Consider the following 24121-nt stretch of genomic DNA (forward strand, 5'->3'; position numbering starts at 1 on the left):
TTATTGTGTTGCATTGCATTATTTTTGTCTAATTAGTTGCACTCATGCACTCAAGATTTTTGAACTAATACTTTGTGTTTGTTTGTTTTTTCAAAAACAATGAACATTTTTGGTATTTTTTCCCCCTAATGGCATATTTTTGTCCAGTATGTTTATTTTTCTAAGAAATGTTTTCCTAATATTTGTTTCATATCCTAATATAATTGGCAAATATGTATTTTTCCCGCCCCTCAAGTCAGCAGTCTATTTCTCCCTCAAATATATTTTCCACCCCTTCATATTTGTATACATTAATACACAAGTTTCAAATATTAAAAGGAAGATTTTGAAGTTAACTCATGTAAACTAGCTTAAACAAAAATTTTATATATTTATTTTTTTTCTCTGTAGTTTTTCAGAACATTTTTGTAGCTTTTCGTATCATTAAAAAACAATAATAATACTGTTTTTGTTCTTTTGATATTACTCCTAATATTTAATTTCCATCTATTATTTTTGTATCACTTCACATATTTTTTTCTAATATTTTTTATTTATTTACGATATTGTTTTTTTAATATCGGTGTATGATGGGGGAATTAAAAACATAAAAGAAGCAAAGTAACTCGAGGCCATTCGGGTCCAGTGTAAATTCAACGGTGTTACACGTAAAATGAGTTGTTTTCAACATTTTGTTCAAACAAACATAAATATTAAAAACAACGGTCTATTTAGAGACATAAAGGCGCATTTCATGGGGTTGTTGTACTTTAATGGCACATTACATTGATAATAGACCAAGGAGGCTGCTATGGAGTGTCTCAGTGGCCGCTAAACTGGACGGACAGCCGGGGGGAAGGCGAGCGAGCTCCCCTTGTTTGTCGAATAAAATGGCGGGGTTAAAAAACCACCAACAACAACAAGAAATCATAAGGGAACTCACCATGTACAGCGTGAAGGGGAAGCATAGCAAGAAGAGCCAGATGTAGAGATGGAGCGCGTTGACGAACGTATTCTGGTCGGGGTCGTAGTACCACCCGCCTGTGATTGAAGCCCAGACCCCCTGCCTGAGGATCTGGAGGGTCTGCGAGCCCATGGCTTGTTTTAGCGGACCGACGACGGGGACCACCGCGGCCGGCAAGGGGCGATACGCACGCCGCCGCCGACAACTAATGGACGAACGGCGCCGTGTTGTTAGTCCGAGACGCTGGCCTAGGCATCTTCTTCCACCGCTAGCTAGCCTCCAGTCAGCCAAGCCGGGGAGCTTGGCTGCTGCTTTGAGTCCTCCACCGGAGGACCGTGCTATCCCACCACGCCCTGCGAGGACGCTCTTCTTCGTGGCTTCCGCCGCTAATCACGCGAAGAAGAAGACGAGGAACGCGTGCAAATGCATCCATCTATTTTCGAAACCGTTTATTCGATCACAAGGTCGTCATAATGTGGACTGAAGCATGTGTATTTCTACTTGAGGAAACAAATAATAGGTTTACTCAGGAACAAGTTGATCTTACAAGTTAATAAAAATAAAACTTTAAAAATAAAATAATAAAAATGTCTTTGAGTTTGGCCCAAAAGTGACAAAATGCCGACATCTAGTGTTACTTTTGTTTATTACAGGTGAATACTGGGGTCGGATTTTGTGCAATTTTGACTAATATTTTAAGTTCTATAGATATATTTTTTGAAAGCTTGTGTATGTTATCTATTTTTTCATAGCACTCAACACTTAATTCATTATTAATACTAAATATATACAATTAAAAAAAATCATACCAAGATTTTTTATTTTTATTTCTTTCTAATATTTTTCACGCGACATTTTTGTTATTTTTCTTCTGTAGTTCATATCATTTCCCAATAATTTTATCTGAAAAATTCGTCTGTATTTTTTGTTGGTACTAAATACTGACTTTCTTACTATGTTTAACACAAGATCCATAAAACATATTGTGTAACAATCATAACAGAGGAGTTTTCCGCTGAATTTGTCATTTTTCAATTAAAAAAAACAAATGACAAGAATGTTCAGAGTCCCCTGTTGTAAATAATAAAAATGAACGGGTATATAATAACATAATACATTTATTACACAAAACAGACAATAAAGCGCAGTGTATGAAATAAGACGGATGAGGAATCTTGGGTTCCCGCAGGAGCCGACGACGCATCATCATTCCTGCATGTGTAAAAAAAAAAAAAAAAAAAAAAAGACGAGCAGGAATGAAACTGATCCTGGATGCAAAATGCTGATGTCATCAAAAAGATCATCAAACATCCGCTGGCTCATCCCCACCAGGGTTCATCTTTATCGTTATTCAATAATGCTGTATGCGAGGCATCCAGGCCCGACACGGGAACAACTTTCTCATCCTGATCACATCGGGGGCCAGGAAGCGGAATAAGTCGGTTGTCGTGATGGTGGTCACTGGAGCCGCGCTCGCTTCTCGGGAGGCGGCTTGCTGGCCGGCGCGGTGGGGGCGGAGGATTTGGCCGCCGGCTCCCTTTCCTCTTGTTTGACTATTTCCGTGGGAGGTTCGGGCTCTTTTTTCACTTCCACTGAGACACACATTTTAAAAAACGTTACTAATGTTTTCATTAGCCACACACAGTAGCTTACGTAGATTTGTTCCTGCTTGTGTTACGAGTTTGTTAGGCAAGGTTGTCTTGTGTGCTTTTTATTTCATGAAACTATGATTTTTTTCCCCAAATAGCAGCTTGTGTAATTCTGAAATTGCATTGTACTATATACATTGTAATGTCAGTTTGATTTTGATTTATTGTTCAGCCCTAGTAGTTAATTGACATGTCAATACAATTGAAATCCTACCTGGAATGGGCTTCTCTCCGGGCTTTGGCTGAAATTGCAGAAAGAACACACGGTAAATACTTTTTTTTTTTTAAGCAAACATTTGAGTACCCTTGTTACATGCCAAATTTATTCATTTTCCTTATAATTCTATGGCTTTATTTTCACAATATTACAACTTTATTTGGGGATATTGAAAACATTCTCCTCGTGATTCTGTGATTTTACTCTTATTCAAAGTGGTTGACGAGACACCTTTATACGGAGAATGTCATCTGAATATGTCAACAAATGACTGAAATCAGACAAAGTACCTGGTAGAAGGTTGGCGGGAACTTTGACCTGAGGTCCAGAAGCAGAGTGTCCACACGATGTCTCTGGAAGAGTGAACCGGGCTCCTCTTTCTTCTTGGACTTTGGCTTGTTTTTTTCTGTCAAAACATCATTTATTTATTTGGCATGTTCTTGTGACATTGCGTGAAGTCCGTGTGAGCGAATATGCTCCACCTCTCTCCTCCTGGTCTTTGAAGTGCCACCAGTATCCTTTGGAGGGATGGTAGCGACAGTAGGACATGGCTTCGTCAAACGCAGACTGGATGCCGTGAACTGCAGAAAGCTGAAATGGTCAAATAAATAAATAAATAAAATATTGCCATCTTGTAATCATGCTGTATTTGTATTTTTGTGCAATATTTTTTTTTTTAAAGATTCTACGTTTTGCTCAAAAGCATTTTAAATCTGAATTTCGAAAAAAAAAAGTCTATTATTTTCTTATTGTTCTGTATTTTTTGTCCAATATTTTTTACGTTTAAATCGGTCCCTATTCCCCACCAATAGCGGAGGTTATTCACTGTACTGGTCCTCACCGCTCTGGAGCTGATGACCGTGCTGAGGTCCGGGGCCTGATAGACCACTCCTATGATGATGTAGTAGTCAGCCAAGGGAATCACTGGTTGGTGCAAAATTAGACAAGAAAATGGTGTGTAAACAACACATCCCTTACTGATCCTCAACAGTGAAAATCCTGAAGCTACAACAACAACAACAAAAAATGATGTATGGTCTTTTGGGACACACGATACAAACCTTGCGTCGGTGACTGCCTCTGTTGCTTACGGATGATGTAGAGAATGGGCTCTTGCGCATGGAGAAGAATGTACTCTACTCCCACCATCTGACTGCAAAGCAAGGAAACACTGTACAGTCAACCGACACATAATCAAAAAAAATTCTTCCCAAAACAAATATTTATTTAGTTAGAATATTCCACAATAGTGACAGCGAGATGGCCATACTTGAGATGGTCCAGGCTGAGCCTCTGCATTTTCACCACCTCGTTATTACAAGTGCGGTCATAGAAGGGATTACTCCTCTCCGAAAAGTAGTCGAGTACATTTCCAGGGTTGAGGATAGGCACCAAGCCGCTGTCCACCCAGGATATGCCCAACAGGTTCTCTGCAAAGTGAATCAGAATACATTTTAGTAAGATGCAAGCCACACATCAAGTGTGTACATATCATTTACTCGCTAGATCATTAGAACATGACTTTGGAAATAAGATGGAAGTCAGGTTATCAGGGTAAAGTAATATAAATAATGCGCCAGTGATTACTTTACGTTCAACGTCGATGTTATTAAAGAGCATACATAGCAGTCTTGATTAATATGCAAAGGTCATCTCTGGTGAGAACACCCCCTTCCATTTCATAAATGAAAATAAACGCGCTGCTAATGCTAGCCGCTAACACTAAACGCTCAACAACAATCAACGAACAACAGAAATACATTGATTCTTCATATAATTATTGAACCTAAAGTTTAACTCATTCGCTCCTCTTCTATTGCCAAAAACACATTCATGTCTATATGAATTAAATTATAACGAAACCATTGTTTTCGCCACCTCTGAAATCCACCGACGCCATGACATAAATAAACGGTCGCACAAAAAGGACGTGCGAAGTCAGGATTGTCGGGTCGCTTTATGATGACGTCAGAGGCGAGTTTCCAGGCTCGGGGAACGAGGAATTTGACTTCAGAAGGGCATTTATATTATTTATAACTGATTTAATGGATAATCAAGGGACCTTTTCAAGTTACACAGATTTGATTTAAAAACAAAAAATATAGGCAATAGCCTATCAGTTGAATTGTTAGGATGATCTGCAACGTAATCTCTTTACCCTTGATTCGATCATTAAATAACGAATAAGTGAATCCATAGGTGCCGAACTGCAAGTGGGGGTCCACTGGACTGTCATTTCCAAATTTACACCAATGCAAGTGTGATTTATTTATTGTTATCTTTTTAAATAGCAGCTAAAGAAATGTAGATGCAGCTCACTGGTATATATATATATATATATATATATATATATATATATATATATATATATATATATATATATATATATATATATATAAACAATAATAATAATTATATATATATGTGATTATTATTATTATTTTTAAGTAGCAACACCCGCCCCCAAAAATGTATGCATCTCGATGGTGAGCTATTTTTAGAACAACCCTGCATGCTTCTTAAGTGGTCCTTAAGATTTAGCAACCTGGTGCCTGTGGGATCCATGTTAGTGACCCCTGATATAGGAAGTGGAAGCTCCCTCTGTTGATTTAGCAGTAGAAGAAAAATGGTGATACAATGCTGAGAAAAATTATTTTAAAATTAAAAATATAGTTTTTAGGTTGTTTTTGCACATTGAGCAAAAAATAATAATTTGAAGGATCAAAAAATAAACGAATTATACTAATGACATGAACTGATGTTATTTAAATAGTTTTTAAAGCAAAAAAACTCAAATCTGACACTGTTTTTGGCCATAAACAAAATGAAAGTGTAGTCAAATCCATCAAGCCGAGGGTTAACAATAGCTACGGTACATGTGTACTATAAAATGTCAAATAAAGTCAAACAGTATAGGCTACTCCTCCACCTCCCAAATTATGTTTGCTTGACAACAGCCCACTATTTAAAGACACGGTATTATACGGAGACATGAAAACAGGCTTTATATAACCGCCGGCTCTATATGCACTCACACTTAACAGCCCTCCCAGGCCTTAAAATGTGGTCAGGAGGGACTGTGGAATTTGAGTGACACGCCCAAAAACACAGCTGAGCTCACCAGCACTGTCAGTGTGTGACACAGAAGCACAAATGCAAAAAAAAAAAAAAACAGTGATCCTCAACTGGTGGGTCACGACTGCAGCTCGTAAAAAATACCAAAATACCATGGGCGTAGATCCGGGGGGGCTTAAAAATGGGAAGGCTTCACATCACCCATCGACAGAGATGGAAGTGAGGCCCTGCCCAGCTAGTAGCGAACATAGCGTTATTCAGTATATTTTCGCTTGAGATCATTTATGACATTGGGAAAACTTGTCTTCGCATCTGCACCACACACAAACAATGACATCATGCTCCACAAATAATGGCATCATAGGCTGTCAGGCGACGGATGGAGCTTCTGGTCGCGAGTCTCTTTGATTACAAGATGACTGTGCTGCAGTTGGGGCAAGAGAGGACAAGCCGCGAGGAGATGTTTATCTGGTTCAGCACGCAAGACTAAAAATGACATGAAGGGGGTTATTGTTTGCTCCTGACATGGGTATTTCCTTATGAACTGGCAGTTAGAGAATAATTCTATCATGCGAGCATGCAAAACAACCAAATAATAGAAGGATATACAAATACATATCAGATGTCAAGTGTTTGACATGCTTTGCTCATATTTTACATTTAACAGCTAGTACACAGAACTAATCACTTAATCATACATCACATAATAATAAAAATAATAAAAAAACGTCACACTTTAGGATTACATATGACATGTGGAACCAACAGCTTGGCCATAGAGAGGCCGGGAGGAGGCTTTTTACACATGGTCATCAAAAGGTAATAAATTGCTGGAAAAAAAAGAAGAATTAATACAAATAACTAATAAATGTTCCAGAAACATGGGGAAAGTGTAAAAAAAAAATAAAAATACAAATACACATTCAAAATATAGTTTAATTCGCAAATAAATACATCTGACCATATATAACAAATGTACATGCAAAATACGTATAAATGGGTCATAAATTAATTAATCAAGCCAGAATATAAGAAAAATAAAAAAATAAAAGAAAATAAAGAAAATATGAAAAAAAAGTGCACCAAAGAGGCAGAAGGGAAAACTTGAAAATTCCAACAAATGGTATTTCTTTTTAAAAATAACATACAGTACAATAAAACATAATTTATTTATCCTATTATAATATTCCGCATAATTAAAATAAATCTGAAAAAGTATTTTTAAAATAATATATTGTATTATTTTCATATTATAACGTTCAAATTGCTCAAATAGAGAATCAATTAAAATTGAAAAAGAAAAATTTATTTTTTAAAAATCCCTTGACTCTTCAAGCATGGCAGGGACGCGCACGCACGCAAATGCGCGCGCGCACATTCAGAGTGTGCATCATCCAGCAGCTTTGCGCCAGAAGAGGACGCACCATCTGCGACATCGAAGAGGAGGAGGAGGAGGAGGGAGGAAGGCTCAGGATGCAGTGAAAAGTCGAGGGAGGAAGGACGATTTTGAAGATCCATGTCGAAAATGAGCTTGATCCAAGCCGGGCACGACGTCGTGGTCGGCGGCCCCAGGGTGGAGGCGAGCAAAGGCGGCCTCGCGGCTGACCACAGTGGCGGGCCCCCGAGGCACCAGGCGGGCGCGCAGCCTCCTCCCGGCGGCGGCCGGAGCAAAGATGCCCGCCCCCACCAGCGGCACCACCACAGCCACCACCCGCACCACCACCACGGAGGGACCTCCAGCGGCACCTCCATGGTGAAGCAGCCGTCGCACAGCGAGCCCGCCGACGCCGTCCGGCGAGCGCTGGACTTCAAGTGCCAGGGCACGCAGTGCTACAAGGACAAGAAATACCGCGAGGCCATCGGCAAGTACCACCGCGCGCTGCTGGAGATGAAGGGGCTGTGCCGGGTGCTCGGCGACCCGGACGGCGGAGGCTCCAAGTCGCTGCTGGCCGCCATCGGCAAGTCCAGCCCGCTGACGGAGGAGCAGAAGGGGGCCATGGAGAACGCCGAGCTGGAGTGCTACAACAGCCTAGCAGGTCAACTATACACTACATGACGTCACATTGCTCTTCGCGGCATTATTCCACTACAGTAAATCAAACGACCTTATACTACCTTACATTTATTTACATTACACCACACTTAGTGGGGGGTGTTAAAATTTCATGGTTACATTTTTGGGAGTTGATTTTAACTCCTGACGTGTAATTTTAACATTTACGGAGTTAAACGGTGTACAGAGTTGATCATACCTTGTGTAAGGTTAACTCCCAGAGATGTAATTAAGCCCCGCCTTCGCACCTGCACTTTGACGAGACGAGTCAACACCAATTTCGTCTCCTCGCTTATCACTTAGAAACACTGACTTTTCCTTGCAGCAGCTGCAAAAATGGGTGTTAAAAAGTTTGATATTTTCAACTCCGGCAGTGTTAATTTACCACATTCATGAATATTAACACTTCTAGTGTTAATGAAAGCAACTTAAAGATGGTGTTATATCTTAACACTACGCAGTGTAGAATCAACACTGTTGACTCGTGTTCAATTTCAACAAGCATCAGAGTTGTTTTAACTCCATCTTAGTGTAAAACAAAACCTTCAAAACTGTTATTTTAACTATATTTAATGTGGATCACTTTACACTAATAAAGTGTTGAATTCAACTCTGTTGGTGTTTAACTAACACTGCCGATTTTACAGAGCACTAAAAAAAAAAAGGACGTGAGTAACGATAAGCGGCTTTTAGCCATTCATGAATCGACACCAATTCAGTCGTAAGTGAAATCTAACATTATATTTTCGTAAACAAGACAATCATTCTCAATCAGTGTTTTTGCTAACAACCGCAATCTGGTCATCCATGAACCTGTCATAATTTGACAAACATCAAAGGCGAACCAAATTCGTTTTTTTTTGGACTCGAGAGAAGCAACTCAAAACAACACAGAATTGAGTCCAGAACATTATTGTTGCGAGGCAGCGCTCCAACCCACCAAAATCCACCGCGCTACACCGCCGTTGCCAAAATAACGGCAACAATCCAGCGAGTCCTGAACGAGTCATAAGCAGAATGAGTCATGGAGGTCACTGACTTTCCTTCTCCACTCCACGTCACCCAGCCTGCCTCCTCCAGATGGAGCTGGTCAACTACGAGCGTGTGAAGGAGTACTGCCTCAAGGTGCTGCACAAGGAGGGCAAGAACTTTAAGGCCCTGTACCGCTCGGGTGTGGCCTACTACCACCTGGGGGACTTCCAGAAGGCCCTCTATTACCTGAAGGAGTCGCACAAACAGGAGCCGTCAGGTGAAAAACACACATGCATTAAAATAATACAATACAAATAATACATTATGGACATAAACAAATCTATTTAAAAGAGAAAACGCATGTAATAAAAAGATTTAAAAAGTGCATAATAATAAAATGTACATTAAATACAAAAAGTAAAATAAAACTAGAATACAATAAAATAAATACAACACAATTTATGATAAAAAAATAAAATAAAATTACAATATGAGAAACTAAATATTACGAGACCAAATGTGAAAAATATTTTTAAAAAATGATTTAAATATATAAATAAAATGCAAAATAGAATATAAATGTAATAAAATGTAAATTGAATATAAAAAAGTAAAATAAAACTAGAATGGAATAAAATAAAAAACACAAATTATGATCATAAAATAAATAAAATATGAAAAACAAAATATTGACTTAATGTGAAAAATATAAATGTAAAAATTGATTTAAATGCATAAGTAAAATGCAAAACAGAATACAAATAGTAAATTATAAACCTAATAAATAAATAAAATTCAAAATATATATTAAAAAAAATTGTAAAATATAAAATAAAAGGACACCATAAAATGCAACAAAAAATGAAAACAAAACTTGGAATAAAAACAAAACAAAAAAAAAAATAAACTAAACAGTAACATTAAAAAAATATATTTCTAAGAGGTCAAAGGGTAATTTACATTAAAAAAAAAAAACCTGGACAAGATAAAACAGAAAAGAATCAATAAAACGAACATAAAATCCAATAAAATGAATGTTAAAAAAAAAAACAAGTACACAAAAAATATTTGACAGCATAAAAAAACAAACAAATTATGGGGGCTCTTTTCTGTGCTTGCATTGCAGACACCAACGTCATCCGCTATATCCAGCTGACAGAGATGAAGATCCGTCGCAGCGCTCAGAGGGAAAAGAAAGACGCCACATAAAAAAAAAAAAAAAAAGAAGGGCACGGATGACTTTTCCAACTCATCGCCACTTCCTGTCCCGCCCCTCACTGTGTGCCGCCCGGACTTGTCATTGTATAGCAGTAAGGAATGTTCCGATCCGATGGCACTTCGACCACTGCCTGTGCACTTCCCAAAAGTTTAAGATGTTATTATTATTATTATTTACAAATCACTGCCAGTCCAAACATACTTTATGCTGGAGAGGAAGCACAGCGGTAACAACAACAAAGAACGCAAATAGGCGTTTGTAGAGTCTCTGGTTTGAATTCCAGCCGCCCCCCCCTTCGTACAACACATCATCTCAAAATGGAGGCGATGAGTAACAGGCAACCGCACGACCACAAACTATTGTTACTTCGTATGGTGCTTTCGAGGAAAATGCATGTACAGTAGTTTGTATTGGCAGACTAGTACACACACAAAAAAAGCACACCGTTGCCACTACAAATTAAAAAGATACATATCACAGAAAAGTGTTCGTAGATAGAAAAATCATCACAATGGGGGTGGGTGGGGGGGATTCTTTGGTGATGCACACCTAAAACAAAGCACTTGGATCATATCACAATATTTAATGAGTACACACTGTATGTATTGTATTTATGTTGTGCTTGTATTATTGTTGTGATGAGAGTGGATCATCTCACTGTTTATTGGTATTATTTTTACGGTTATACTTTCAAGTGAATACAAATGCTGATCGAAGAGAGCAAATGTGTAAATAATAAATACATTTTCAAAAACAACACCTCAGCCAAACACTTTCTGAGTGGAAATGAAGAGAAGAGAGACGACAGTGAAATGAGTTGAATTGTGTTTTAATGGTGTCGCGCGCCACCTTCGTTTCGATCCTTTTTTTTTTTTTTTTAAACGTCCAGTCCGGCACATCAGACACGTTGCTCACACGCACGTACGTTGTGAGTCGCATAGCAGCAAGCGGATCTCATGTTGACTTTGCGTTACACGCTGTAGCAGGCTTTGTATGGGGGATTCAAGTAAAAAAATAAATAAATAAACGAACAGGGTGAAATGAAACAAAAAATGTTTTTTTTGCTTAATTGCAAGAAACTTGATATGTAGCTTTGATTGCAGTTAAATTATTTAGTCATTTGTTTTTTTTTGTAAAAAAAAAAAAAGTCATTTAATTTTTCATTATTAGATTAACTATATTTGTTATAGTTGATGTATTTAGTATTAAATTAATTTTTATAGAATAAAATTAGAATAAAGAGGCTCCAATGGTCATTTTATGACTTTTTGTGAGTCTCAGTATTTGGTCATTTCACTACAAATTTTGCTTAAAAAAAAAAAAGAAGAAAAGAAACGAATTACGCTCATTTTTCTACATTCTGGTGAGCGTAATATTCTTAATTGTACACATTAATGTTCATTTTACTGCATTTTTTGCAAGCTACTTATTTAATATTAACAATTTTCCCGGTAACCTTTTTTACTATATTTTTGTGAGCGTCTTGTTTTTTTTATTTTTATAAATTGATAAATATAAAAAATAATAATAATAATAACAATAACATTTTAATCTTTAATTTGTTTTTAAATTTAAATCTAAAACAATGCTTTAAATTATTTTAAAACATTTTGAGTTTAAATTTTTTTTAGGCAACAATTTTTTTAAATTCCAATTTTAAATTGTAATCTTTGATGCTAATTTAGCTAAACATGAGCCCCAAACTAATTTCATCCTCAAACCTTTTACCACATTTTTCTGTTCCACCATTTTTTAAATTTAAAAACACTCATGATAGTAAATTTTTTGTGAGCCTCAATTTTTGTCAAATAGTTTTTTGACATCCTTTGATGTTTATTTTTAAGAGCCTTATTTATATATATATATATATATATATATATATATATATATATATATATATATATATTTATATATATATTTTTTTGTGGTTCTTTGATGCTCATGTTAGCATCTTTGCAACCTGAGACTTCAATTTGTTTTGGTAATCTTTTTGCAAAGAACTTAATTTCCCCTTGAGGTATTGTTGTCATTGGTATACAATAAATAAATAAATAACTTTGAAAGCAAAATAATAAATAAAAAGGTAATAAATAAAAAAAATCATACTGCTCAGATTGCAGTGAATCGGGTCACAAATGAAGGCAAATAAATAACAAACATACGTACCAATTACTAATCGGCAGCGAGCTCCGCATGCATTTGAACTCTCATCACATCTCCGCTTACGATGCATGTTAAAATACGTAACGGTCGTTCCCTTTAAGTTGGATGCAAACAAGCTGCTGCTGCTTTAGTGTAAATGGTGCATTCGTGAAGTGTCAATCTACTAAAACTTGAAAGCGTGTGCGGTACATTCATGATGCTTTTTTTTTTTTTTTCGCGGGGGTGGGCGGGAGAGAGGTAGTGCTTAACGTGATTTGGGTCTCGGGAATGAGTGAAAGATTGGGAAAAAGTCAGTAAAAGTGTCCCGCCGAGTCTTTGCTGCGCAGCGGCACGGTGCCGTCGCGGCATTGGCCCTCGTCCTGCGCATCCAGAAGGTTGCGCCCCCTGTAGGGGGAGTAAGGCGTGGGCGCTCCCTCCACGGTGGGCGGAGTCTCCGTGCTGGAGGTGTGCGCCGCCGGCGAGTTGCCGCGGCCGCGCGCTTCAGGGTGGAAGGCGTCGCAACGAGGTCGCGCCGAGGGCCGCGGCCGCGCCAGGATGTCCAAGGTTTTGGGGCGCTCGGGGGCGCAGCGACGGCGAGGTGTGGGCGGGAACACCACATTGGGGTCCGGCAGGCGGGGGACGGCCGAGGAGTTGTCTGTGAAACCTCGAAAGGCGCCCCCTAGGGGAGTGGAATGAGAAGACTGCTGAAGGTAACAGTCTGGATTTAATTAAAGGGCAATCCAATTACAATTTTTTTTCAGTTTCAGATTGAGGTTTTTTTTTTTTTTAATGAATGTAATCATTGATTTTGTCCTCATAGAAAATAAAGACTTCTGCTTTGTGACCAAGCTCAGACATACCTGAACCCGAAAAAGCCATTTTTCACTGGTTTAGTCCGTAACATGTTAGCAAAAATGGAAAAATGTTGATCATTGACTGTCTTTCAAAGTAAATGTTTTATTTTGTTTGTTTTATTTTCCTTCAACCAAACTAAAACCAGTCTTAGAAGACTACCAAATTCTCGACTAGTGTCTACGGACCTAATGCTATCACTATCGAATATTTTCAGAATTAATCTATCAATTATTCAATCGACTAATCGGATTGATTTTAATTTTGCATTAAAGTGTAATACTAGTTAAAAACAGCCAGCAGGTGGCAGCTGAGTATAAGAGATCAGCCATGGCCATGTTGCAACAAGCTCTTTTTCCTCAGTGTTTTCACCAGGAATGTAAATATTGATGAAACTTAGCTATATTCTAACGCTAATTGCTGCAAAACAGAAACAGATACAAATATTATTTTTTTTCTTGATGAAACAAGAAACTCTGTTTGTTTTGGTTTCATAGCAATAGATCACAATATTCTATGGGCCTTGCAAAAATCAGTCAAAATCCAGTAAAACAGCCGGGAGCGAAAGCTGTTGCTTCAGAGAAAATGGCTGGGAGTGAATGAGTTAATCAAGGTCTCAAAATGATAAATGATCTATTAATTAGATTATAACAAGCTAAATGTTGCTCTTACCTGTGCTCTCCAAGATGGTTTGCTCCAGCAAAGGTTCCAGGTTGTTTGGCGGGCAACTCTTCCTGATGGCGCCATCGGACGGCGTGCGTCGCAGGCTGGCGCCGGCGCTCGGTGCGCAGGGCACATGCGTGGGAGTGAGCGACTGGCGCGGGTTGCGCTTGAAGCTCTCCAGGTGGGTGTTGACCAGAGCGTTGCCGTGGCGACGCGCGGGCGGCGCAACTGGCGGCTCGTCGCTGTCGGAGCGCAGCAGCGAGCGCGTGGACGAGTCGCGGTCCGGGGAGGACGACGACGGCGGGATCCTCAGCGGGCTGTCCCGGCGGAAGAGTCTGTGAGCGTGGAAGAAGGCGTCCCAGCGCGATTTGACGCCCTCCTCGGGCCGAGCCAGCGTCAACAGGTTGTAACCCAGCCCGGCCGCCGCCAGCAAAGCGCCGCAGCCCAGGAGCACCAGCTCCGAGCGTCGACCTCCGCCAGGGCTCTTGCGGCTCGGCGTCGCAGGCGGAACGTGGATGTCCGGGAAAGGATCCCCGCCGGCTGCCGATTGGTCGTCTTCTTGGCTGGGCGGGCGCAGGTACGTCTGAGCTGGGCTGGCTTCTGAGTCGTTGGCGAAGCAGCAGTCTTCATTTTCTATACGGATGAATAGCAATGATTTCATTCATTTGAAAATCTTGTTAACTACACAAAATATACACAAATTCAGAGCAGTCGTTCAAATAGTTAACTCATTCACTCCCAGCCATTTTCACTGAAGCAACCCCCTTCGCTCCCGGCTGTTTTACTGGATTTTGACTGATTTTGCAAGGCCCATAGAATATTGTGTTCTATTGCTATAAAAACATGGAACCTACCAAAAGAAAGATTAGAGTCTCTTTTTTCATCAGAAAAAAAAGTAAATTTCTATCTGTTTCTGTTTTGCAGCAATTAGCATTAAAATATAGCTAAGTTTCATCATTATTCACAAAAAAAAGAGTTTGTTGCAACATGGCCCTGGCTGATTTCTTATACTCTGCTGCCACCTGCTGGCCGTTTTTATTGTAATAACTTCAATTGGTTTAAGCAGGTCAGAGGCTGCATCAAAGCCTTAGCTCTAACATAAAAAACAAAACAAATGTATAAATACATTTTTGGGACCATGGCAATGTTTAAAATAGAACATTTTTATACATTTATGGGAGCAAATGAGTTAATAGGATTAAAAAATATTTATTAATATTTTAAAATATTTTAAATAAATAAAATAAAATAATGATTACAATAAATAAATAAATTCAATTATTTTCAATATAAAGAGCAAAACATGACAAAAAAAAGTTTTAAATAATAAGAAAAGGCAGAAAAAAATAACAGCAATCACATTAATTATCGTAAAAATATTTAAAAAAAAAACTTAAAACATGGCCTGTGCTGTTCAAATGACTGTGATGGGAGCAGAATTTACCAATCTCCAGGAGGCTTGGCACTCCGGGCACGGCGGGACTGTGTCTGGGGGAGCGGCGCAGGTTGGGGGCGCTGCAGGAACGCTGCCGGCTGCCCTCGGCGGCGGGCCTCGCGCTGTCGGCAGTCACGTTAGCATTAGCATAGCGCGGAAAACTATGACACGACGACCGTAGAATCTGATTGGATTAGAATCTCAGTGGGTGTGGCCAATGCAACAAGAAAGCATGTTCATTGATTTGACAACTGAACAAAATATGAACGACATCATCAATTAATCGACCCGACTATCACCATCTTCGATTACAGCATGCGTTTAATTACCTGGAGTCGGCGCTGTGCTCCCGGTGCGGTCCGCACACTCGCGTCCTGCCTTTTTTCCTAGAGCCCCTCCTTTCAACTTCCTTTTCGCAACCCTCCCGCGGCGTGACTGAGTAGAAAAAGAAAGATACGTTTGAGCTTCATTGATTTTTTTATTTCAGCTAAAGGTTTATAATTACTGTGAAATCAATGTTAGTTTTATTGCACTTCCAATTATAAATCTGTATTAAAATAACGGACGTAAGTAAAACAAAGTTATGTGGTTTGGTTAAATAGTACAGTTTTTTATGTTGAGTTTTACATTCAACTTTAACTGGGAGTGGCTACACAACTTGAAGCAAACGATTTTTCTAAAAGAAATGTTAGCTATAAATTTGGAAAATACTTGTATATTATTATTTTTATTATTAGGGGTGTCAAAATGAGTGTGTTAAATCCATATATTTGCGGAGACTGGGGTTAAGTTGTATTTTACAATTTTAAAAACATGCAGAATCTCACAAGTTACTTCATGTTAAAGATTAGATAGCTTTTAATATGAAAAATGCACTGAGCTGCCAACAATGTCTTACAAATGCAATTAATGCCATCTAGAGAAAAATGACCTTAACACAAATCAATATCACACTAGTTTTTTTTTTTACAGCTGTTTTTTTTTTTTACTCAATTTTATGAATTATTATGAAATTACTGTATCAGTGAGGCAGCCATATTTCTGTTAGTTTTTTTTTTTTTACTTTTATGTTAAGACTATGAAAATTATTGTATTTTTATTGCACAAATGGTATAAAAACAGGTATAAAAATTGTGATTAATCGTTTGTTAACTATTTGCGAATAATTACGATAAAAAAAATTAACCGCCTGACACCTCTATTATTTTTTTTTCCAATGAGGATGGTTTGGTGTGCGTTAAGCATACGCTGGATGGCTCGGAGGCGAGGGAGCAGCGGCGGGCTGGTGGGAGGGCTGGAGCCACTGCTGAGCAAACTTCTGCGACGATCGTGTGATGGTGATGCCTGGACAGTGATCTTGTGCTGGAAATCTAAAAATAAAAATCAAATAAAATAAATTAAGTACCGGTAATTGGTTTTATTTTAATCTGCATCCACTATCTCTCCCTTTACATTTGGTAGCATCAAATCATCAAATCTGTAAGTGTAAGTGTTTTTGGGAATGGCTGCTTGAGACTTTTTTGTGTGTCTACTCATGACAAACATGTCAACCAAATTGTATGTTACTACGTCAAACTAGCTTTGAGGTCTGATTTTGATTTTCCACCAACCAAAATGGCAGCCTGTATGTCTACTCATGATAGCATCCAAATGTGGTGGTGCTAAATTACCTAGCGGCAGGCTAATCCTGTTGCCATCCTTGACTTTAAGGCGCTGGCGCCGGAACTTTCCCTGGCGCCGCTCTACATGCGGCTTGTCGCGGTACAGTTGGTGGATGATGATGTTGAGCTCGCGCTCCAGGATGTGGATCTCACGCTCGGCCAGCTCTTGCTCGCGCCGCCGCAGCGCCTCCTCCTGGCACTTCTGCTGCAGCGCCGCCTGCGTCAGTTCCTCCTCCCACGAACGCAGCTCCTGATGCCAAAGAAATGATGTCTTTTCGTCACACAGGACTCTTCATTAGGTACACCAGACTCCTCCTACCTTCTCCTTGGTCCGCAGCTGGTCAAACATCTGTTGTATCTCCAGCTTCCAGTCGTCCTGCAGCGAGCAAAAGGACTCGGCCGGCATCTCGAAGAATCCCGACTCCTCAATGGTGGCCAGGTGCTCCAGAATGTTGGCAAAGGGCGGCCGGGAGTGAGGGTCCGAGCTCCAGCAACCTGCGATTGTGACGATGACATCACAGTTAGAGATAAACAATACAACCAGGTTGGTGAGTTGTTGTTATTTTTATTTTATTTTTTTTTTTTTGGGGGGGGGGGGGGGGGGGGGTTCTACTCAATGATATTTTTTTGTGGGTCTTCTCGTTGATATTTTTTTGTGTGGGTCTTCTCGTTTAGATTTTTTTTTTGTGTGGGTCTTCTCGTTTAGGTTTTTTTTGGTGTGGGTCTTCTCATTGAGATTTTTTTGTGTAGGTCTTGTTGAGATTTTTTTGTGGGTCTTCTCGTTGAGATTTTTTTTGTGTGGGTCTTCTCGTTGCGATTTTTTTGTGTGGGTCTTCTCGTTGAGATTTTTTTTGTTTAAGTCTTGTTGAGATTTTTTTTTGTGGGTCTTCTCGTTGAGATTTTTTTTGTGGGTCTTCTCGTTGAGATTTTTTTTGTGGGTCTTCTCGTTGAGATTTTTTGGGGTGGGTCTTCTCATTGAGAGTTTTTTTGGGATGGGCCTTCTCATTGAGAGTTTTTTTGGGGTGGGTCTTCTCATTGAGAGTTTTTGTGTGGGTCTTGTTGAGATTTGTTTTGTGGGTCTTCTCATTGAGATTTTTTTTGTGGGTCTTCTCATTGAGATTTTTTTGTGGGTCTTCTCGTTGATATTTTTTTGTGTGGGACTTCTCGTTGATATTTTTTTGTGTGGGTCTTCTCATTGAGATTTTTTTTGTGTAGGTCTGGTAGAGATTTTTTTTGTGGGTCTTCTCATTGAGATTTTTTTTGTGGGTCTTTTCATCGAGATTTTTTTGTGGGTCTTCTCGTTGATATTTTTTTGTGTGGGTCTTCTCGTTGATATTTTTTTTGTGTGGGTCTTCTCATTGAGATTTTTTTTGTGTAGGTCTTGTTGAGATTTTTTTTGTGGGTCTTCTCATTGAGATTTTTTTTGTGGGTCTTCTCATTGAGATTTTTTTGCGGGTCTTCTCGTTGAGATTTTTTTTGCGGGTCTTCTCGTTGAGATTTTTTTTTGCGGGTCTTCTCGTTGAGATTTTTTTTGCAGGTCTTCTCGTTGAGATTTTTTTGCGGGTCTTCTCGTTGAGATTTTTTTTTGTGGGTCTTCTCGTTGAGATTTTTTTTTGTGGGTCTTCTCATTGAGAATTTTTTTGGGGTGGGTCTTCTCATTGAGAGTTTTTTTGGGGTGGGTCTTCTCATTGAGAGTTTTTTTGGGGTGGGTCTTCTCATTGAGAGTTTTTTTGGGGTGGGTCTTCTCATTGAGAGTTTTTGTGTGGGTCTTGTTGAGATTTTTTTTGTGCGTCTTGTTGAGATTTTTTTTGGTGGGTCTTCTTATGATAGACATACAAAATTGCTCAGTCAAATTGGCTTAACGTGAGCATGTCTTACCCTCCATGAGGCGCGCAAAGGATTCAGGACACGTGGAGGGGATGGGCAATGCCAGCTTGTTCATGGCCACGCCGTAAGCTACCGCCAGGCCATCGATTCCCCGGAATGGCACTTCGCCGGTCAGCAACTCCCACAGCAGCACACCGTAACTGGAGAAGCAAACACACAAGCACATTTCTTAACAAGGAGTTCGGAAAAGTCACGTTGCAGCTTTGAAGATGGCAGATATTAAGGTGAGCAAAACAAGAGCCCCCTCTCAGTGACGTCTCTCAAAGGACTGCTATTCGCTACGGCAACTTGCGTCCCCAGCTGAACCTTAAAAAAAAAAAGTTTTGTAGACTTTTTTTCCGATGTGCCGCAAAGCCCCGCAGCTGCTTGCCCACCTCCAAACGTCGCTACCCTTGGAGAAGGTAGACGAGCGGATGACCTCGGGCGCCATCCAGGCGTAGGTGCCCGCCGCGCTCATCTTGGTGGTACGCTGCCATTCGCGCGCCAGCCCAAAGTCTGTGATCTTCAGTGTCTTGTTGCTCAAGTCATCCCTCTCGAGTCTCTCCAGGATGAGGACTGGAGGGCGTGGGGTGGGAGAGGTATGACGAGGTGGGAGGGGGAGGGGGGGGTGGATGTTGGGTGGGTTTGCGCATGTCGACGACGAAAGGAAGGAGGATAACGAGTAAAAAAAAAAATTTTGTTAAGTGAAGACGAAAGCAATAACACAAAAATGGAGGAGGAAACGGGGGTAAAAAGGGTTTTGTGGGAGGAGATGAGAGGTTTGGAGTAGAAAAAGAGAACAAACAAACCAAGTTGTGAGACAGAGTAGTTGTCGTCCCTCACTTTATCAGCAATCTATTTTTGTGGCTTCACTGCATGACAGATTTTTCTGAGCATATTGCAAATTCTTCACCATACTGTAACCCAATTTGGGTGGAATAGCTAACCCACTGTTTCCCCTTCAAAAAAAATAAAAAATTAACTACCTGCATAGGTTTAACTTCACGTTAATGGTGGGGGGGAATTTTTTAATATTACAAAATATAGCATTTAAACAGGGGGTGTGGAGACTTTTTATAATACAGGTCATAACTTACACATTTGAAGAAAACTACGAAAAGGCAAACTCACTATATAGTGGATAGTGGAAGTGGATGGGGAGGGATTTCAAACACATACACGAACGAGGAAGTAAGCAGAATGAAACACATGCTAATGATCTCGCTGCATTAGCTGACTTCTACTTAAGTGCAGTGGTGAAACTGCAATTCACTCTCTCCTCCTCCACCATTCATCCAGGCCATCCGCCCCGGCGGGGAGGGTGCGCGCCAAGCTCACCTTTCATGTGGCGTTATTTCAAAATGTGCTTTAAAAGGAGGTCCTGCTGCTCTAAAACCCCTCTGGGCTCAATGTTGTCCATTTGCGTCTAGTCACCAACTTAATTATTTATTTTTTTAGCCAGTTTAGCTGCAATAAATTAGGGCCTAAGGATTTATTCAGGCCGATGCCAATTCCAATATTTGGCTAAATAAAATGTTGATAACTGATTAACTCATTCACTCACAGCCATTTTTCACGGAAGCAATCCCGTTCGCTCCCGGCTGTTTTACTGGATTTTGACTGATTTTGGAAGGCCTACAGAAGATTGTGTTCTATTGCTATAAAAACATGGAACCTACAAATAAATAAAAAAAGTAGATTTCTATCTGTTTCCGATTTGCAGCAGTTAGCATTAGAATATAGCTAAGTTTCATCATTATTCACAAAGCTGTATAGAGCTGTGGGTAAATCAGTTTTTTTTTCAACATGGCCCTCGTTGATCTCTTTTGCTCTGCTGCCACCTGCTGGTCGTTTTTGCAATAACTACAATTTCCTCAACCGTTCTTTGCAGTTGAGTGGCTGCATCAAATCCTTCTGTATGCGCTAGCATAAAAAAAAACTTATAAATGCGTCTTTGGGGAACTTACAATATTTAAAATAGATCGCATTTATACGTTTTGGGGAGCAAATGAGTTAATTAGCTAATTAATTTAAAAGCTTATGTTATAGTCCCTTAATTACATTTAACAGTTTTACAATACGTTGTACTTTAGTATTTATTTAACTTCACAACAGAAAGAAAAAAATGATTATCAGACAATTATCATTATTTTTGCTTATTTTTTGGGGGGGAGTGGGGAAGGTATGAATGTTTTTTTTTTGTTTAATGGCCAAAAATAAATAAAATATCAGCCTTTTGATTTTATTTTGAAAATGCTAACTTACAACACATTTGATGACAGCCTGCGACTGTTAAGTTTTTTTATTTTTATTTTTTATTAATTTTTTTCCTGCAGAGCTCAGTATTGTTCATTCGGTAATTTTACCTGTTAAGTTAAATCTGTATGAAGCGATTAATTGACACATCCCTCAGTGTTTGGGTGTCATCCCCCCTGCGGTGACTTAACACTCCAAGTCGGCCAATAGGAAGCAGCCAGCAAAGGCTCGTCGCCGGCCAATGTTATGTGTGGGCGTGTGCGCACGTGAGGAAAATCCTCACTAATAAATTTTGGGATTTAAAAAATTACAGACATCCACACGGACAACTTTTCCTTTTTGATCTCATGTGTGGAACTACAATAAATGACCAAATGATGATTCATAAACTTTTTGATCATCAATTAATAATCACTTAAAATTGTACAAATCATTCGGTCACGCCAAAAATGTCATAAGAATTTGTTAGTGACCTACCGTTGCTGGACTTGAGGTCTCTGTGAATGATTGTGACGATGGCCTGGTCGTGCAGGTAGCGCATTCCCCGGGCCACCTGCACCGCCCAGTCCACCAGGGCGCAGGGCGGCACGCGTTTGCCCGCCAGGACCCGGTTCAGGGAGCCGCCACGGGCATACTCCATCACCAGGCACAGATTGGGCTGGCGAAGGCACGCGCCCAGCAGCGCCATAACGTTGGCATGATCCAGCATGGCGAAGAGTTTGGCCTCCTGACAAACGCTGGCCAGAGTCTGCTCGGCGTCCTCGTCGGGGTCCCGCCGCGCCGCCTTCACCGCCACCTCGGCGCCACGCCAAACCGCCCGGTACACCTTGCCGAAGCCGCCGACACCGATGATCTCCTCCAGGGTTAGCTCAGAGAAGTCAATTTGCAGGACTGAGGAGGGAGGAAATTGATCATTGTTACAAAAACGTTCATTACAAATACAGTATGTTACACTTAGGGTTAGAAAAGAGGTGTACAATTTCCAGTAAATTTCCGTTAAGTTCTCGGTAAATTGCTACGGTTGAGTTATGCTGTGGAATTTTGGAAATACTGTATTTTAAATGGGAACATTTCCACGGGATTATTGGAATTAATTGGGGATTGAGAGAAAATGAAAGGTATCACAGTCAAGCATAAACTTAAACATTTTATTTTGTCATGAGCAGAGTGCAGAAATTCATGCAAAGTAGATAGCTCTACATTTTATAAAGTTGTGTTTATTTTACTAAGATTAATTCCCATAAATCCTCCCTAATGGCCATGGAAAGTTTCCAACCCTAGTTACATTCCCAGAGGGACCCCCTCCTCTTTGAGCAGACCCTCATGAATATTTGAGGTGGTGCATGAAAGTAGGCCAGCGGAGGAGGAACAGCCCAGCCCAAACAAGCCAGGCTCACATCTCAGACTTGTTGTTATCCTGGCATTTGTACAAAATCAAATCATCTGTAAATCATGTAATTTTAAGGGTAGTGTTGTAAGATAAATTTAAGTATCTGGGGATATTTTAGGTAGGGTACATTCAAGGTTTAAAATTAATACAGGCGATTATACACATTTTTGGAGTGAAGGTTCTCCTATTCCCAAATTTTTGCAACTTGAGACGCAACTATATCCCTAACCCACGCAAACAGTACCTTGACTTACGAGTCCCTCATTTGAGATAGGAGTTCTGTATGGTGGCAGTGAACCCAATTCAAATCACTTCACAATAAGCAGCACGTTGGCAAATAGTGTACAATTCAGCAAAAATAAGATGCTTTAAGCTGTTTAATGCTACTCCAAGTTGAAGTTTGTGGTCAAATTAATATAAAAATAGGATAATTATACATTGTGCATTTAAATCAAGCACATGACCTTCAGCACGATTGCTGTGTAAACCTTACACAATTGATATTTGAACACAAATAGTGCAACAACACATTTAGTAATTCAATAACATGACGGTCAGTCTTTATCCTCTGCAAAGAGCTGAGCCATCTATGGTGTCTTACACTGCCCCTGGGAGGCCAAAACGGGAAGCAGCATGGTGGCATTTTTTTTTTTTGGGGGGGGGGGGGGGGTCTATTTTGTCATGTCATTCATTACTATATTTTGTTACAAAGTGCAATATCATTGAGACATTACCCTTCTCCTTATTTTTATTTATTTTTTTGCTGGAATGGATTACAGGATTTTCTATGCATTTCAATGGGGAAAGATAATTTGGGTTACAGCTTTCAAATTAAAATCGTATTACACCGCTGCAGCAGCTCAACACGGAGGGAAAGTGAACGTTAAAAGTAAGATTTCATTAAAGCCTGTCAATCATCAATGTTGACATGCTGTCGGTATCAACATTTGGCTCGAACACACAACACAGCACAAAGGGGTACTCACCGTGCAAGGAGGGCACTTCCTGCGTCGAGGCGGCCCGCCTCTCCTCCGGCACGCCCCTGCTAACATAGTTGCAGGGGAAAATGCCCACCCGGTCTGCCACCACGCCGGTCCACCAGCCCTCGTCCCCGGACACCAGCGAGTCCTTGGACAGCACCTCCACCAGGTCCCCCCGGCGGAGATTCAGCTCGTCGTCCGCCGTCGCCTCGTAGTCGAACACAGCCGTCCAGCGGCCGGCAGGTGCCGCCTCCGGCAGTGGCTCGGCGCCGTTCTCCCCATCCTCTTCCTCCGGCGTGGGCCAGCGGAAGATATCTGCTTCATCCGAGGAGGGGACGCCGGGCCCGGGGCTCGGCGCGTGCCCCGCCGAAGCCGCTTTGGGGGGGACATCCATGGAGGCGGTCCATGGGGCGGCCCGGATCTCAGCGGCAGCGGCAGGCGCATTCACCTGGAGACTAGCTAGCTAGCTCGCTAGCTAACTTAAATCGCGGTTAATCCCGCGCGCGCGCTGCATCTGACGTCGCCGAGCTGCATTCTGGGTAAAACGTGTAGTCATTTTTGTGTCTCCAATCAAACACAAAAAGACACAAAAACTCACGGTCATCGCTAGCGGCGAGCTGTCATCGTCTGCATCAACACGCGAAGCTCTCCTGGCCTCCTATTGGTGCGCGTGCGCGTCATTCAACTGCTCAGGGCCCGCCCTGTAACGTCACACACCGGCCCCAAAACATACGTTTAAAATATCACG

The 24121-nt window shown here is 40.5% G+C and overlaps 4 protein-coding genes across 6 annotated transcripts in view; 1 reads left to right on the forward strand and 3 right to left on the reverse strand.

Moving 5' to 3' along the window:
* Positions 1 to 1304, reverse strand: part of pcnx1 (pecanex 1) — a 33876-nt gene extending 32572 nt beyond the window's left edge. For both annotated transcript variants that reach the window (XM_077560094.1, XM_077560092.1), the window contains exon 1: positions 923 to 1304. In XM_077560094.1, the coding sequence (XP_077416220.1) occupies positions 923 to 1075 (153 nt within the window). In that variant the 5' untranslated portion in view covers positions 1076 to 1304. The remainder of the gene's footprint in view (positions 1 to 922) is intronic.
* A 739-nt stretch (positions 1305 to 2043) lies between these two features.
* On the reverse strand, positions 2044 to 4820 carry med6 (mediator complex subunit 6). 2 transcript variants are annotated; one of them, XM_077581496.1, is made up of 8 exons: positions 4688 to 4820; positions 4080 to 4239; positions 3871 to 3962; positions 3651 to 3733; positions 3292 to 3400; positions 3100 to 3215; positions 2807 to 2834; positions 2044 to 2535 (listed from the first exon to the last, which is right to left on the reverse strand). In XM_077581496.1, the coding sequence occupies exons 1-8, from the start codon at positions 4707 to 4709 to the stop codon at positions 2402 to 2404; spliced, it is 744 nt and encodes a 247-aa protein (XP_077437622.1). In that variant the 5' UTR covers positions 4710 to 4820; the 3' UTR covers positions 2044 to 2401. The 2 variants fall into 2 exon arrangements, with proteins under 2 accessions (XP_077437622.1, XP_077437612.1); XM_077581486.1 differs by having other exon boundaries at positions 4673 to 4746.
* A 2443-nt stretch (positions 4821 to 7263) lies between these two features.
* Positions 7264 to 10887, forward strand: ttc9 (tetratricopeptide repeat domain 9). Its single transcript, XM_077560099.1, has 3 exons — positions 7264 to 7920; positions 9004 to 9186; positions 10036 to 10887. Exons 1-3 carry the CDS (start codon positions 7401 to 7403, stop codon positions 10116 to 10118), a joined length of 786 nt encoding a protein of 261 aa, XP_077416225.1. The 5' UTR covers positions 7264 to 7400; the 3' UTR covers positions 10119 to 10887.
* Positions 10888 to 10941: 54 nt separating this feature from the next.
* Positions 10942 to 24043, reverse strand: map3k9 (mitogen-activated protein kinase kinase kinase 9). The gene is made up of 11 exons (XM_077560095.1): positions 23380 to 24043; positions 21481 to 21894; positions 19143 to 19323; positions 18760 to 18908; positions 17201 to 17376; positions 16891 to 17131; positions 16468 to 16590; positions 15550 to 15655; positions 15230 to 15342; positions 13795 to 14418; positions 10942 to 12949 (listed from the first exon to the last, which is right to left on the reverse strand). Exons 1-11 carry the CDS (start codon positions 23765 to 23767, stop codon positions 12582 to 12584), a joined length of 2883 nt encoding a protein of 960 aa, XP_077416221.1. The 5' UTR covers positions 23768 to 24043; the 3' UTR covers positions 10942 to 12581.
* Positions 24044 to 24121: the final 78 nt, after the last annotated feature.

This window comes from Vanacampus margaritifer, chromosome 1 (assembly GCF_051991255.1).
Source record: "Vanacampus margaritifer isolate UIUO_Vmar chromosome 1, RoL_Vmar_1.0, whole genome shotgun sequence".
NCBI classification, from domain to species: domain Eukaryota; kingdom Metazoa; phylum Chordata; class Actinopteri; order Syngnathiformes; family Syngnathidae; genus Vanacampus; species Vanacampus margaritifer.